General features: G+C 47.7%; 1 protein-coding gene across 1 annotated transcript; it reads left to right on the forward strand.

Moving 5' to 3' along the window:
- The first annotated feature begins 2,904 nt into the window (after positions 1-2,904).
- On the forward strand, positions 2,905-5,897 carry LOC123054034 (receptor protein kinase-like protein ZAR1). The gene is made up of 2 exons (XM_044477685.1): positions 2,905-4,418; positions 4,902-5,897. The coding sequence occupies exons 1-2, from the start codon at positions 2,981-2,983 to the stop codon at positions 5,561-5,563; spliced, it is 2,100 nt and encodes a 699-aa protein (XP_044333620.1). The 5' UTR covers positions 2,905-2,980; the 3' UTR covers positions 5,564-5,897.
- Positions 5,898-14,866: the final 8,969 nt, after the last annotated feature.

Consider the following 14,866-nt stretch of genomic DNA (forward strand, 5'->3'; position numbering starts at 1 on the left):
TCAATTACGCATATTGGATGGGTCACTCTTTCATTTTTGTCTTCTTCTTGTTGTCTACATGATACATCTCGTGAACGGTGGAGCGACATGGGAATTGGCTCTATGGACCTTCAAGTTGAGGAGTGCTCGGACTTAGTGGATTCACCATCGGACCACCACTTCTACCACAACATTGAGCTATGTACAACACCACCCATAACAAATTTGCATCTTATGCATGGATTGACTCACATTATGATTGCCTTGTTGCATCTCTTTCCATGTCATCTATGATATATGAGCTTGTGAATTTCCTTAGAAAATTTGTTGTGATCTTTCTTGATGGCATATTCATACATCATGATCATATTGCCCACCATCAATTGCATGATCACATAGTCACATTGAGCACCAATTACCATGTTCATGCTTTTGATACACCGTCTCTCTATGACATCATTTTGCACCGTGGTTGCATTTATCATTTTCACAACACAATTGTGTGCATAATGAATGTTTTCGCTCCCATGAATGCTTTGCATACCATTCCATCTCTTTTGGATAAGCTTCATGCACCTTGTCATGCTCAATCTTGTTGCACAGACTCATTCTTACATGACGGACACTTTGTGTGCTCTAACCATTGTATTTCCGAGTGTCGTTTGTGTTTGCTATTTTTGCATGTATACCACTCCGGTGACACCTTGGAGTACTTGGATTGCGCAACATCTTCCACTCCATCCAACTACAAGTCCGTCCACGACAACCGTTTCCATGGTGATGAGGTTTTCGATCCGATGTCGGATCTTTCCCAAGGGAGGGGAGATGATGCGGAGCATCCTATGATCATCCCCATGTACACTTCGACTACTCCCCGAGCCCCAAGAGGACATACGATGAGACCTCGACCATACACCATTGGACACAAGGTGAACTCACTCCTCTTCGAACCGTCACTTTCCACATATGAGACATGGCTACTACCTCATGCATGGACCTTGCATATACTCAGGTACAACCGAGACGACCATGGAGGATCTAAGGACCAAGGCCAAGCATGGAAGAGGAGAAGCAAGAAGAAGCAAGGACAAGCTTCTGGAAAGCCCGGAACTTCCGGCCTCCGCCCGGAACTTCCGGCCCCCGGACCTTCCGACCTTCCCGGAACCTCCGGCCCCGGAATCCAGACCAGCCCCGAGCACGCCAACTCTCTGGATAGCCCGGAACCCGGCCGAAACCTGCCCGGAACTTTCGGAGCCCGGAACTTCCGGCCCCACCCGAAACTTCTGGCCTGCCTGCGTGCAAAGACTCGGGCCAAGGGCCCATGTATCCCCCCTATCACTTACCCCTTCGTGGGCTAGCACTATATATACTCCCCCACCTCCTCCTAGTTAGGGCAGCGTTGTGATAGCTCATTTGAGAGATAGAGCCTCGCTCATCCATATCGGATCTACTCCTTGAGAGAGACCGCGGCCCCTCTTCGGAGAAGATCCACCTTGGATTCAAGACCCCTTTACGGGAAGATCCCCTTGTGGATTCAAGACCTCCTCACGGAGAAGAACCGGTTACCCTATGTATCGTCCTTTGTTGGATTTGGATCGTGTATCTCTCTGTGTTTCGAGGATCTAGCACATGTGCGACTATTTCTTGTTGGTTGAGTGATTCTCTCGTGTTTTCCCTCATGATTTCCCTCGTTTTCCCCCTCGTGTTCCTCGTGTTCTTCGCGGTATCCGCTCCTTTCGTGAAAGATCGGGCCACTAGGGTTCTACCCTACATCATGTGAAAGCTTGGGTGAAGACCCTATCTTGGCCTTGTGCCGTGACCAGCGATGGCGGCGGCTGTGGCCGTCGTGACCTTCTAGGAGGCTTCGCTGATTTGCTACCGCACCCCTTCTGCACGGATCCGACCATCTCGGCCTCTCCAGGGGAAACCCTTGATCGTTTGATCGGACAATGGCGGTGTCTTGGCGGCGTTTTCCCTCTTGGGGGCTTCGTCTCGGAGCTCGGCATCGGCAAGCGGAACCGGTGGTTGGCGGCGGTTGAGGCGTCCTAGCTTCTGTGGCAACGATGACGGCGATGAGCAATGTCGGAGGCGTGGCCTTGGTCGTGGTAGTCGGCTCTTCTTCTCCGGCGTGTCCATGGGAGTGCCTCGACTGTCTGTTGTTGTGAAGTCGAAGCCGCCGTGGGGGGCCAGTGGTATATGATGACGCGGGACAGGTGGTTCGTTCGCTGATCCTTCGTGACGCCACCCATGCCTAGTTTTTTCTTAGTAGTTCATCGTCGGAGTCGGAGCTGCAATGTTTAGTATGGATTGTCTGGAGTGTTGTGCTGCAGCTTTTAGGCTGTTGTTTGCATCATGATTGAAAGCGTTGTTCATGCATTGTTAGTAAATTATAACATGATGGCTCGCACGATACTTTTGAAATCAAAACATTAGAATCATCGCAAGCTATGCACAAAAGAAGGGGGGAAAGAGGTCAAAATTTTCAGGTTCGAAGGATGTTAAAAACTTGTTGAACATCCAACGCTTTTGTTTTGCATAATCTAAGTCGCTATTGATCAAGATAAAATTGGACAAACAGGATAGGAGGGACGACATATCCTCCGATTGAATGACCTCCAACGCGCCCGTACACTACCGTGGACATTGGATGATTACATTTGCGTTGAAGATGCCTTAGCTAGGTTGAGCAGGCACGTGCAGCCGCGTTACTTTCTCGAACACAATGCACTATTGCCCGTACTCACCAACTGTCGGCAATCATCGTCGGTCACCACCGCTCCTCACCAGTAAAAAAGTGACAATAGAATAACCCAAGCGAAGTTAGGAGGATTCCGGTGAGAAACCAGTTAAACACGAAACTACAACGTACAAGAAAATAATGCCACTGCCAGTTCTAATGAGTGCCGCCGGTCTTCATAAACGCAACGACTCCGAGCCTCACTCAGTGCCCCGGTCGGCCAGTCCCCACTGGAAAGCGCAGCGCCGCGTTCCGCCTCCTCCCATGGCCGCCGTCCTCCCGCTCCTCCTCCTCCTAGCCCTCGCGCTCCCCGCCGCCACCGACGCGCTCACCGCCGACGGCCAGGCGCTGCTCTCCTTCCGGGCCGCCGTCCTGCGGGACCCCACGGGGGCCCTCGCCGACTGGAACGCCTCCGATGCCGACCCCTGCTCCTGGAACGGCGTCGCCTGCGACGACGCCGCCATCCGCCGGGTCGTCGCGCTCTCCCTTCCCAGGAAGGGCCTCGTCGCCGCCCTACCGGCGTCCGCGCTCCCGGCCTCCCTCCGCCACCTCAACCTCCGCGGCAACCGCCTCTACGGCGCCCTGCCGCCCGCGCTCCTCGCCGGCGCCGCGGGGCTGCAGAGCCTCGTCCTCTACGGGAACGAGCTCGACGGGCCCGTCCCCGCGGAGCTCGGGGACCTCCCCTACCTCCAAATCTTGGACCTCTCCTCCAACTCCCTCAACGGCTCTCTCCCCGGGTCGATCCTGAAATGCAGGCGCCTCCGCAGGCTGTCCCTCGGCCGGAACAACCTCACGGGCCCGATCCCGCCGGGGTTCGGCCGGGAGCTCTCGGCGCTGGAGCAGCTCAATCTGTCCTACAACCGCTTCTCCGGCGCCGTCCCGGACGACATCGGGAACCTGTCCAGGCTCGAGGGGACGGTGGACCTGTCGCACAATGGCTTCTCCGGGCCGATTCCGGCGAGCCTGGGGAAATTGCCGGAGAAGGTCTACATTGATCTCTCCTATAACAACCTGTCAGGGCCGATTCCGCAGAATGGGGCGCTTGACAACCGTGGCCCCTCGGCGTTCTTGGGCAACCCAGGGCTGTGTGGGCCGCCACTCGAGAGCCCCTGCTCGCCGCCATCGTCCAACCCGTCTGTTCCGAAGGATGGGGAGTCCGGTGCCGGGGGCAACGGGAGTGGGAGGAGCAAGGGGTTGGGGAAGGCTGCCATTGTGGCCATTGTTCTGGGTGATGTGGTAGGGATCTTGATCATTGCCCTGGTGTTCTTCTACTGCTACTGGAAGAAAGTTTCCCCCAAGGAGAAGGGACATGGTGCGGGCACCGGCTCCAAAGAGTCGAGGTCTGGTTGTTTTAGCAGGGACGAGCCTGAGACTCCAATAGAGCAGCACGACCTCGTGTTGTTGGACCAGAAAGTGAGGTTTGATCTCGATGAGCTGCTCAAGGCATCAGCATTTGTGCTCGGGAAGAGCGGGATAGGGATTGTGTACAAGGTAGTTCTTGAGGATGGGCTCACCATGGCGGTGAGGCGGCTCGGCGAGGGGGGATTGCAAAGGTTTAAGGAGTTTCGGACTGAGGTTGAGGCCATTGGCAAGGTTCAGCATCCCAACATTGTTACCTTGAGGGCCTACTACTGGTCGTTTGATGAGAAGTTGCTGATATATGATTACATTTCAAATGGCAGCCTCTCTTCAGCAATTCATGGTATGTGTTATCAACTGAGTCGAGCTCTCTAATGCCTAGTTTACATCATGTTTCCATTATTTTTTTGTCATTTCGTAGAACAGTTGACCAGTGATATTAATATGTAGATCAGGATCCTCATACTGATGTAATGCACTTCGACATTGATTAGTTTTGCCTTTGTGATACGATTTTTGTTGTTAACGACGAAACTAGTACCTGGAGTTCAAGTGATATCTCTAGAATGCTCTTTCAGTCCATATAAATTGCTTTGATACAATATTGTCTCATTGGTACTCTGTTAAAGTTTGACTTTATTCATTTCTTTCTAAAAGTAATTTTTTAGAGGTAATTTACTTCTTTCTGGTGTACTGCCTCTTATATTTATGTACAGAGTGAGTAATTCTTTGCTAGCAAAGGTTACTAGAGTACATCCTCACTGCGTAGTACGACCTCTGTGTTTATTTAAGGCTAGTGTTGCATTGGCTGATTTATTACTTTCAGGTAAACCTGGGACAATGACATTCACACCATTGACATGGAATGCACGTCTAAAGATCATGAAAGGAGTCGCAAATGGGATGTCTTTTTTGCATGAATTCAGTCCCAAGAAGTATGTACATGGGGACTTGAGGCCGAACAATGTCCTTCTTGGAAAGGACATGGAACCGTATATTTCAGATTTCGGCCTCGGGCGACTAGCAAACATTGCTGGTGGAGCAGCACCTTCTTCGCAATCGGATCGGATTGGCGTCGAAAAGGCTCAGAGTCTGCAGCCAGATTCCTCAATGAGCCCTCTTGTGAGCAAAGAAGGTTCATGCTACCAAGCACCAGAAGCACTGAAAACATTGAAACCGTCGCAGAAATGGGATGTCTACTCCTATGGTGTGATCTTGCTCGAAATGATTACTGGTAGATCGCCCATCGCTCTCTTGGAAACTATGCAGATGGATCTTGTCCAGTGGGTCCAGTTCTGTATAGAAGAGAAGAAACCATCCGCTGATGTGCTCGATCCTTTTCTCGCCGGGGACTCTGAACAGGAAGGTGAGATGATCGCTGTACTCAAAGTCGCTCTCGCTTGCATTCATGCTAATCCCGAGCGAAGACCGACGATGAGAAATGTCACAGAAACCTTGGAGCGCCTGAGCGCTTCAGTTTCAAGCTAGAAAAGCACCACCACGAAAGGGCGGCGATATGGTTGCAGAAAACATTTGATGGTTGTAAAGCTCAAGCATGGCAAAGAAGGTTAGGGGAACACCAAGTGACATTTAGTTAACCATGTAAAATTATCATTTTCGGGACCTTTAACAAGTTAGGTACCTACCATGTGTTAGCCTTTCTTCTTCTTTGGGAGCAGAGCATGTAGTATCTGTTGGTATTTGCTAGTACTCTGTGTGAGAAGGAATTCTGTGCACAGCTGCAGTTAACTCAGCGATGAATGTACCACTAGGTTGATCGGTTGAAGACTTGCAATGAAATCCCTTTCCTGATTGTTGTCTATCCTTGCAGTGAATATCAGGTGCAACAATTGCTCATGTTGCAGACAACTTGGCAGGTCCTCAATTGCAAATAGTGCACACAAAAATGGAAGCATGATATTAGGAAAATAAACATAATTTTTTTGTTCCTCTAGTGTATGATAGGCATGGATGCATGGTCAGGCATGTTCCTCAATTGCAAATATCATGTTGCTTAATTAGATAGGATGGAAGCATGCATGATAGTGGCATACTGTTGAGTACCTTTTGTTTTGCGGGGGATAGTGTTGAGTACTTTTGGTTCCTCAGATATCACAACTCTTGGTATTATATCATTAGAAAAATGATCCATTTGAAATATCATGTATGTATATCGCCTCTAGTGTTCTAAGGACCTCTCCGATTCAAAGGATTTTCTATTCGGATTTTAGAGGGTTGTAATCACCTCTCTGATCCAAAGGATTTTCTATTCGGATTTTAGAGGGTTGTAATCCATAGGATTTTTTCTTCGTGGGGTTGTTTGATATGTACTAGGATCCATCATTTGCACTACATTTGGAAAATCTTTCCATCAACTGAATTCTCTTGACAAAATCATCTAATTTGATAGGAATTTACTTTTGTAGAATTCTAGTGGTCATGATAATGTCATCCTGCATTTTTTTTCTTCCTATTTCAGCATCTTTGGAATTAGGTGAATCAAAGAAGCCCTAGAATTTTGCTTTGAATACTCGTACGGTCTCCAAAAACAGTTTGCACAATTAATTTGTAATTACGATGTAATTGTATAATCTAAAGGACTGTGATATTTGGCACACGTGTGCCATATAAGCAAAACTGCCACACCGCTCACATGATCCCACATCCTTTGACCTCGCCTCCTCCCAAACGACCCCGTAGGCTCGCCCGAGAAACCTGCTTCTCCCGCACATCTCGGGCGCCCACCCCCGAGAAAACTGCCACTTCTTCACGTCTACCACATATTTTTTTTGAATTTTTAGGGGGGGGGGGGAAAGCCTCCCCCACCTGAATCTTATATTTCCACGAACCAGTAGATACAAGGCGGGGCGGTCAGAGCGACACGCGAGGACGGCACATTACAACACGTACATATACAAGAAGGGAGAGAGGGGGGGGGGGTTATGGGATTAGCCTCGCGGAGCAGCGAGCGCCAGAAGCCAAGCATCGATGTGGACACGATCCTCCTCGCGAAATCTCCCCCGCCAGAGCACCGCGTCGTCCCTACAGCATTTGAGAGTAGCACCCAGAGAGGGGTTTTCCCCCGGAATACCACCGCATTCCTCCGTTTCCAGAGGTGCCAGGCGCAGAGGAGGAGGAAAGCCGTCGGTGAGGCCTCCCCCATGGCCGGCCGGACGTCGAAGAGATGGAGGCCGCGGGCCGTCCCGGCACGCGGGTCGACGCCGATGCAGCGCCAGAAACGAGCGGCCACCTCACACTCAAAAAAGAGATGGTTGGCCGTCTCCAAGGAGGCCGGACAGCACGGGCAGCCAGCCCCCTGGGCGTTGACGATAGTTTTTCGGAGAAGGACGTCCCGGGTGTGAATCCTGGTCAGGGAGAGCAGCCAGGCGAAGAACTTCACACGGGATGGGACAGCCGAGCTCCAGAGGAAGCCGGCGGCCGGCGACGAGACGCCGCCGAAGCGCAACATGGTGTACGTCGATCTCGATGAGAAAGCACCATGAGGAGCGCCACAGAAGACGGACCGGCGCCCGTCCGGAGCGGGCGTGCCCGAGCAGTCACGCAGCAACGAGAGCACCTCGGCCAGGTCCCGAGCAGCAGCGCAGATCAGGCGCGGGACCAGGTGTTGGGGAACGTAGTAATTTCAAAAAAATTCCTACGCACACACAAGATCATGGTGATGCATAGCAACGAGAGGGGGAGAGTGTGATCTACGTACCCTTGTAGATCGACAACGGAAGCGTTGACTTGGTTGATGTAGTCGTACGTCTCCACGGCCCGACCGATCAAGCACCGAAACTACGGCACCTCCGAGTTCTAGCACACGTTCAGCTCGATGACGATCCCCGGACTCCGATCCAGCAAAGTGTCGGGGAAGAGTTCCGTCAGCACGACGGCGTGGTGACGATCTTGATGTACTACCGTCGCAGGGCTTCGCCTAAGCACCGCTACAATATTATCGAGGACTATGGTGGAAGGGGGCACCGCACACGGCTAAGAATATGATCACGTGGATCAACTTGTGTGTCAAGGGGTGCCCCCTGCCCCCGTATATAAAGGATCAAGGGGAGGAGGCCGGCCGGCCCTCTATGGCGCGCCAAGGAGGAGTCCTCCTCCTAGTAGGAGTAGGACTCCTACTAGGAGGGGGAAAGAAGTGGGGAGGGAGAGGGAAAGGGGGGCGCCGCCCCCCTCTCCTAGTCCAATTCGGACCAGGGGGGAGGAGGCGCGCGGCCCACCTTTGGCTGCCCCTCTCTCTCTCCACTAAGGCCCATATGGCCCATTACTTCTCCCGGGGGGGTTCCGGTAACCCTCCGGCTCTCCGGTTTTCTCCGAAATCACCCGGAACACTTCCGGTGTCCGAATATAGCCGTCCAATATATCAATCTTTATGTCTCGACCATTTCGAGACTCCTCGTCATGTCCGTGATCACATCCGGGACTCCGAACTAACTTCGGTACATCAAAACTCATAAACTCATAATATAACTGTCATCGAAACCTTAAGCGTGCGGACCCTACGGGTTCGAGAACAATGTAGACATGACCGAGACACGTCTCCGGTCAATAACCAATAGCGGAACCTGGATGCTCATATTGGCTCCTACATATTCTACGAAGATCTTTATCGGTCAGACCGCATAACAACATACGTTGTTCCCTTTGTCATCGGTATGTTACTTGCCCGAGATTCGATCGTCGGTATCTCAATACCTAGTTCAATCTCGTTACCGGCAAGTCTCTTTACTCGTTCCGTAATACATCATCTCGCAACTAACTCATTAGTTGCAATGCTTGCAAGGCTTATGTGATGTGCATTACCGAGAGGGCCCAGAGATACCTCTCCGACAATCGGAGTGACAAATCCTAATCTCGAAATACGCCAACCCAACATGTACCTTTGGAGACACCTGTAGAGCACCTTATAATCACCCATTTACGTTGTGACGTTTGGTAGCACACAAAGTGTTCCTCCGGCAAACGGGAGTTGCATAATCTCATAGTCATAGGAACATGTATAAGTCATGAAGAAAGCAATAGCAACATACTAAACGATCGGGTGCTAAGCTAATGGAATGGGTCATGTCAATCAGATCATTCACCTAATGATGTGATCCCGTTAATCAAATAACAACTCCTTGTTCATGGTTAGGAAACATAACCATCTTTGATTAACGAGCTAGTCAAGTAGAGGCATACTAGTGACACTCTGTTTGTCTATGTATTCACACATGTATTATGTTTCCGGTTAATACAATTCTAGCATGAATAATAAACATTTATCATGATATAAGGAAATAAATAATAACTTTATTATTGCCTCTAGGGCATATTTCCTTCAGTCTCCCACTTGCACTAGAGTCAATAATCTAGATTACACAGTAATGATTCTAACACCCATGGAGCCTTGGTGCTGATCATGTTTTGCTCGTGGAAGAGGCTTAGTCAACGGTCTGCAACATTCAGATCCGTATGTATCTTGCAAATCTCTATGTCTCCCACCTGGACTAGATCCCGAATGGAATTGAAGCGTCTCTTGATGTGCTTGGTTCTCTTGTGAAATCTGGATTCCTTTGCCAAGGCAATTGCACCAGTATTGTCACAAAAGATTTTCATTGGACCCGATGCACTAGGTATGACACCTAGATCGGATATGAACTCCTTCATCTAGACTCCTTCATTTGCTGCTTCCGAAGAAGCTATGTACTCCGCTTCACATGTAGATCCTGCTACAACGCTTTGTTTAGAACTGCACCAACTGACAGCTCCACCGTTTAATGTAAACACGTATCCGGTTTGCGATTTAGAATCGTCCGGATCAGTGTCAAAGCTTGCATCAACGTAACCTTTTACGATGAGCTCTTTGTCACCTCCATATATGAGAAACATATCCTTAGTCCTTTTCAGGTATTTCAGGATGTTCTTGACCGCTGTCCAGTGATCCACTCCTGGATCACTTTGGTACCTCCCTGCTAGACTTATAGCAAGGCACACATCAGGTCTGGTACACAGCATTGCATACATGATAGAGCCTATGGCTGAAGCATAGGGAACATCTTTCATTTTCTCTCTATCTTCTGCAGTGGTCGGGCATTGAGTCTTACTCAACTTCACACCTTGTAACACAGGAAAGAACCCTTTCTTTGCTTGATCCATTTTGAATTTCTTCAAAACTTTGTCAAGGTATGTGCTCTGTGAAAGTCCAATTAAGCGTCTTGATCTATCTCTATAGATCTTAATGCCTAATATGTAAGCAGCTTCACCGAGGTCTTTCATTGAAAAACTCTTATTCAAGTATCCCTTTATGCTATCCAGAAATTCTATATCATTTCCAATTAGTAATATGTCATCCACATATAATATCAAAATGCTACAGAGCTCCCACTCACTTTCTTGTAAATACAGGCTTCTCCAAAAGTCTGTATAAAACCAAATGCTTTGATCACACTATCAAAACGTTTATTCCAACTCCGAGAGGCTTGCACCAGTCCATAAATGGATCGCTGGAGCTTGCACACTTTGTTAGCTCCCTTTGGATCGACAAAACCTTCTGGTTGCATCATATACAACTCGTTTTCCAGAAATCCATTCAGGAATGCAATTTTGACATCCATCTGCCAAATTTCATAATCATAAAATGCGGCAATTGCTAACATGATTCAGACAGACTTAAGCATCGCTACGGGTGAGAAGGTCTCATCGTAGTCAATCCCTTGAACTTGCCGAAAACCTTTTGCGACAAGTCGAGCTTTGTAGACAGTAATATTACCGTCAGCGTCAGCCTTCTTCTTGAAGATCCATTTATTCTCAATTGCTTGCCGATCATCGGGCAAGTCAACCAAAGTCCATACTTTGTTCTCATACATGGATCCCATCTCAGATTTCATGGCTTCAAGCCATTTTGCGGAATCTGGGCTCACCATCGCTTCTTCATAGTTCGTAGGCTCATCATGATCTAGTAGCATGACTTCCAGAATAGGATTTCCGTACCACTCTGGCGCGGATCTCACTCTGTTGATCTACCAGGTTCAGTAGTATCTTGTTCTGAAGTTTCATGATCATTATCATTAGCTTCCTCACTAACTGGTGTAGGTGTCATTGAAACAGTTTTTTGTGATGCACTACTTTCCAATAAGGGAGCAGGTACAGTTACCTCGTCAAGTTCTACTTTCCTCCCACTCACTTCTTTCGAGAGAAACTCCTTCTCCAGAAAGTTTCCGAATTTAGCAACAAAAGTCTTGCCTTCGGATTTGTGATGGAAGGTGTATCCAATAGTTTCCTTTGGATATCCTATGAAGACACATTTCTCCGATTTGGGTTCGAGCTTATCAGGTTGAAGTTTTTTCACATAAGCATCGCAGCCCCAAACTTTCAAAAACGACAACTTTGGTTTCTTGCCAAACCACAGTTCATAAGGCGTCGTCTCAACGGATTTTGATGGTGCCCTATTTAACGTGAATGCGGCCGTCTCTAGAGCGTATCCCCAAAACGATAGCGGTAAATCAGTAAGAGACATCATAGATCGCACCATATCTAGTAAAGTACGATTACGACGTTTGGACACACCAATACGCTGTGGTGTTCCGGGTGGCGTGAGTTGCGAAACTATTCCACAATTTTTCAAATGTACACCAAACTCGTAACTCAAATATTCTCCTCCATGATTAGATCGTAGGAATTTTATTTTCTTGTTACGATGATTTTCTACTTCACTCTGAAATTGTTTGAGCTTTTCAAATGTTTCAGACTTGTGTTTCATTAAGTAGATATACCCATATCTGCTTAAGTCATCTGTGAAGGTGAGAAAATAACGATATCCGCCACGAGCCTCAATATTCATCGGACCACATACATCTGTATGTATGATTTCCAACAAATCTATTGCTCTCCCCATAGAACCGGAGAACGGTGTTTTAGTCATCTTGCCCATGAGGCACTGTTCGCAAGTACCAAGTGATTCATAATCAAGTGGTTCCAAAAGTCCATCAGTATGGAGTTTCTTCATGCGCTTTACACCGATATGATCTAAACGGCAGTGCCACAAATAAGTTGCACTATCATTATCAACTCTGCATCTTTTGGCTTCAACACTATGAATATGTGTGTCACTACTATCGAGATTCAACAAAAAATAGACCACTCTTTAAGGGTGCATGACCACAAAAGATATTACTCATATAAATAGAACAACCATTATTCTCAGATTTAAATGAATAACCGTTTCGCATCAAACAAGAGCCAGATATAATGTTCATGCTTAACGCTGGCACCAAATAACAATTATTTAGGTCTAATATTAATCCCGAAGGTAGATGTAGAGGTAGCGTGCCGACTACGATCACATCGACTTTGGAACCGTTTCCCACGCGCATCGTCACCTCATCCTTAGCCAATCTTCGCTTAATCCGTAGTCCCTGTTTCGAGTTGCAAATATTAGCAACAGAACCAGTATCAAATACCCAAGTGCTACTGCGAGCATTAGTAAGGTACACATCAATAACATGTATATCACATATACCTTTGTTCACCTTGCCATCCTTCTTATCCGCCAAATACTTGGGGCAGCTCCGCTTCCAGTGACCAGTCTGCTTGCAGTAGAAGCACTCAGTTTCAGGCTTAGGTCCAGGTTTGGGTTTCTTCTCTTGAGTAGCAACTTGCTTGCCGTTCTTTTTGAAGTTCCCCTTCTTCTTCCCTTTGCCTTTTTTCTTGAAACTGGTGGTCTTGTTGACCATCAACACTTGATGCTCCTTCTTGATTTCTACCTCCGCAGCTTTCAGCATTGCGAAGAGCTCGGGAATAGTCTTATTCATCCCTTGCATATTATAGTTCATCATGAAGCTCTTGTAGCTTGGTGGCAGTGATTGGAGAATTCTGTCAATGACGCAATCATCTGGAAGATTAACTCCCAATTGAATCAAGTGATTATTATACCCAGACATTTTGAGTATATGCTCACTAACAGAACTGTTCTCTTCCATCTTGCAGCTATAGAACTTATTGGAGACTTCATATCTCTCAATCCGGGCATTTGCTTGAAATATTAACTTCAACTCCTGGAACAACTCGTATGCTCCATGACGTTCAAAACATCGTTGAAGTCCCGATTCTAAGCCGTAAAGCATGGCACACTGAACTATCGAGTAGTCATCAGCTTTGCTCTGCCAGATGTTCATAACATCTGGTGTTCCTCCAGCAGCAGGCCTGGCACCCAGCGGTGCTTCTAGGACGTAATTCTTCTGTGCAGCAATGAGGATAATCCTCAAGTTACGGACCCAGTCCGTATAATTGCTACCATCATCTTTCAACTTTGCTTTCTCAAGGAACGCATTAAAATTCAATGGAACAACAGCATGAGCCATCTATCTACAATCAAGCATAAACAAGCAAGATACTATCAGGTACTAAGTTTGATGATAAATTTAGGTTCAATTAATTTACTTAAAGAACTCCCACTTAGATAGACATCCCTCTAATCCTCTAAGTGATTACGTGATCCAAATCAACTAAACCATGTCTGATCATCACGTGAGATGGAGTAGTTTCATTGGTGAACATCACTATGTTGATCATATCTACCATATGATTCACGCTCGACCTTTCGGTCTCCGTGTTCCGAGGCCATATCTGTATATGCTTGGCTCGTCAAGTATAACCTGAGTATTCCGCGTGTGCAACTGTTTTGCACCTGTTGTATTTGAACGTAGAGCCTATCACACCCGATCATCACGTGGTGTCTCAGCACGAAGAACTTTCACAACGGTGCATACTCAGGGAGAACACTTCTTGATAATTAGTGAGAGATCATCTTATAATGCTACCGTCAATCAAAGCAAGATAAGATGCATAAAAGATAAACATCACATGCAATCAATATAAGTGATATGATATGGCCATCATCATCTTGTGCTTGTGATCTCCATCTTCGAAGCACCGTCATGATCACCATCGTCACCGGCGCGACACCTTTGATCTCCATCGTAGCATCGTTGTCGTCTCTCCAATCTTGTGCTTCCACGACTATCGCTACCGTTTAGTGATAAAGTAAAGCATTACAGCGCGATTGCATTGCATACAATAAAGCGACAACCATATGGCTCCTGCCAGTTGCCGATAACTCGGGTACAAAACATGATCATCTCATACAATAAAATTTAGCATCATGTCGTGACCATATCACATCACAACATGCCCCGCAAAAACAAGTTAGACGTCCTCTACTTTGTTGTTGCAAGTTTTACGTGGCTGCTACGGGCTTAAGCAAGAACCAATCTTACCTATGCATCAAAACCACAATGATAGTTTGTCAAGTTGGTGCTGTTTTAACCTTCGCAAGGACCGGGCGTAGCCACACTCGGTTCAACTAAAGTTGGAGAAACTGTCACCTGCAAGCCACCTATATGCAAAGCACGTCGGGAGAACCGGTCTCGCGTAAGCGTACGCGTAATGTCGGTCCGGGCCGCTTCGTCCAACAATACCGCCGAACCAAAGTATGACATGCTGGTAAGCAGTATGACTTATATCGTCCACAACTCACTTGTGTTCTACTCGTGCAAATAACATCAACATATAAAACCTAGGCTCGGATGCCACTGTTGGGGAACGTAGTAATTTCAAAAAAATTCCTACGCACACGCAAGATCATGGTGATGCATAGCAACGAGAGGGGGAGAGTGTGATCTACGTACCCTTGTAGATCGACAACGGAAGCGTTAACTTGGTTGATGTAGTCGTATGCCTCCACGGCCCGACCGATCAAGCACCGAAACTACGACACCTCCGAGTTCTAGCACACGT

The sequence above is a fragment of the Triticum aestivum genome, chromosome 1A, assembly GCF_018294505.1.
Source record: "Triticum aestivum cultivar Chinese Spring chromosome 1A, IWGSC CS RefSeq v2.1, whole genome shotgun sequence".
Lineage (NCBI taxonomy): Eukaryota > Viridiplantae > Streptophyta > Magnoliopsida > Poales > Poaceae > Triticum > Triticum aestivum.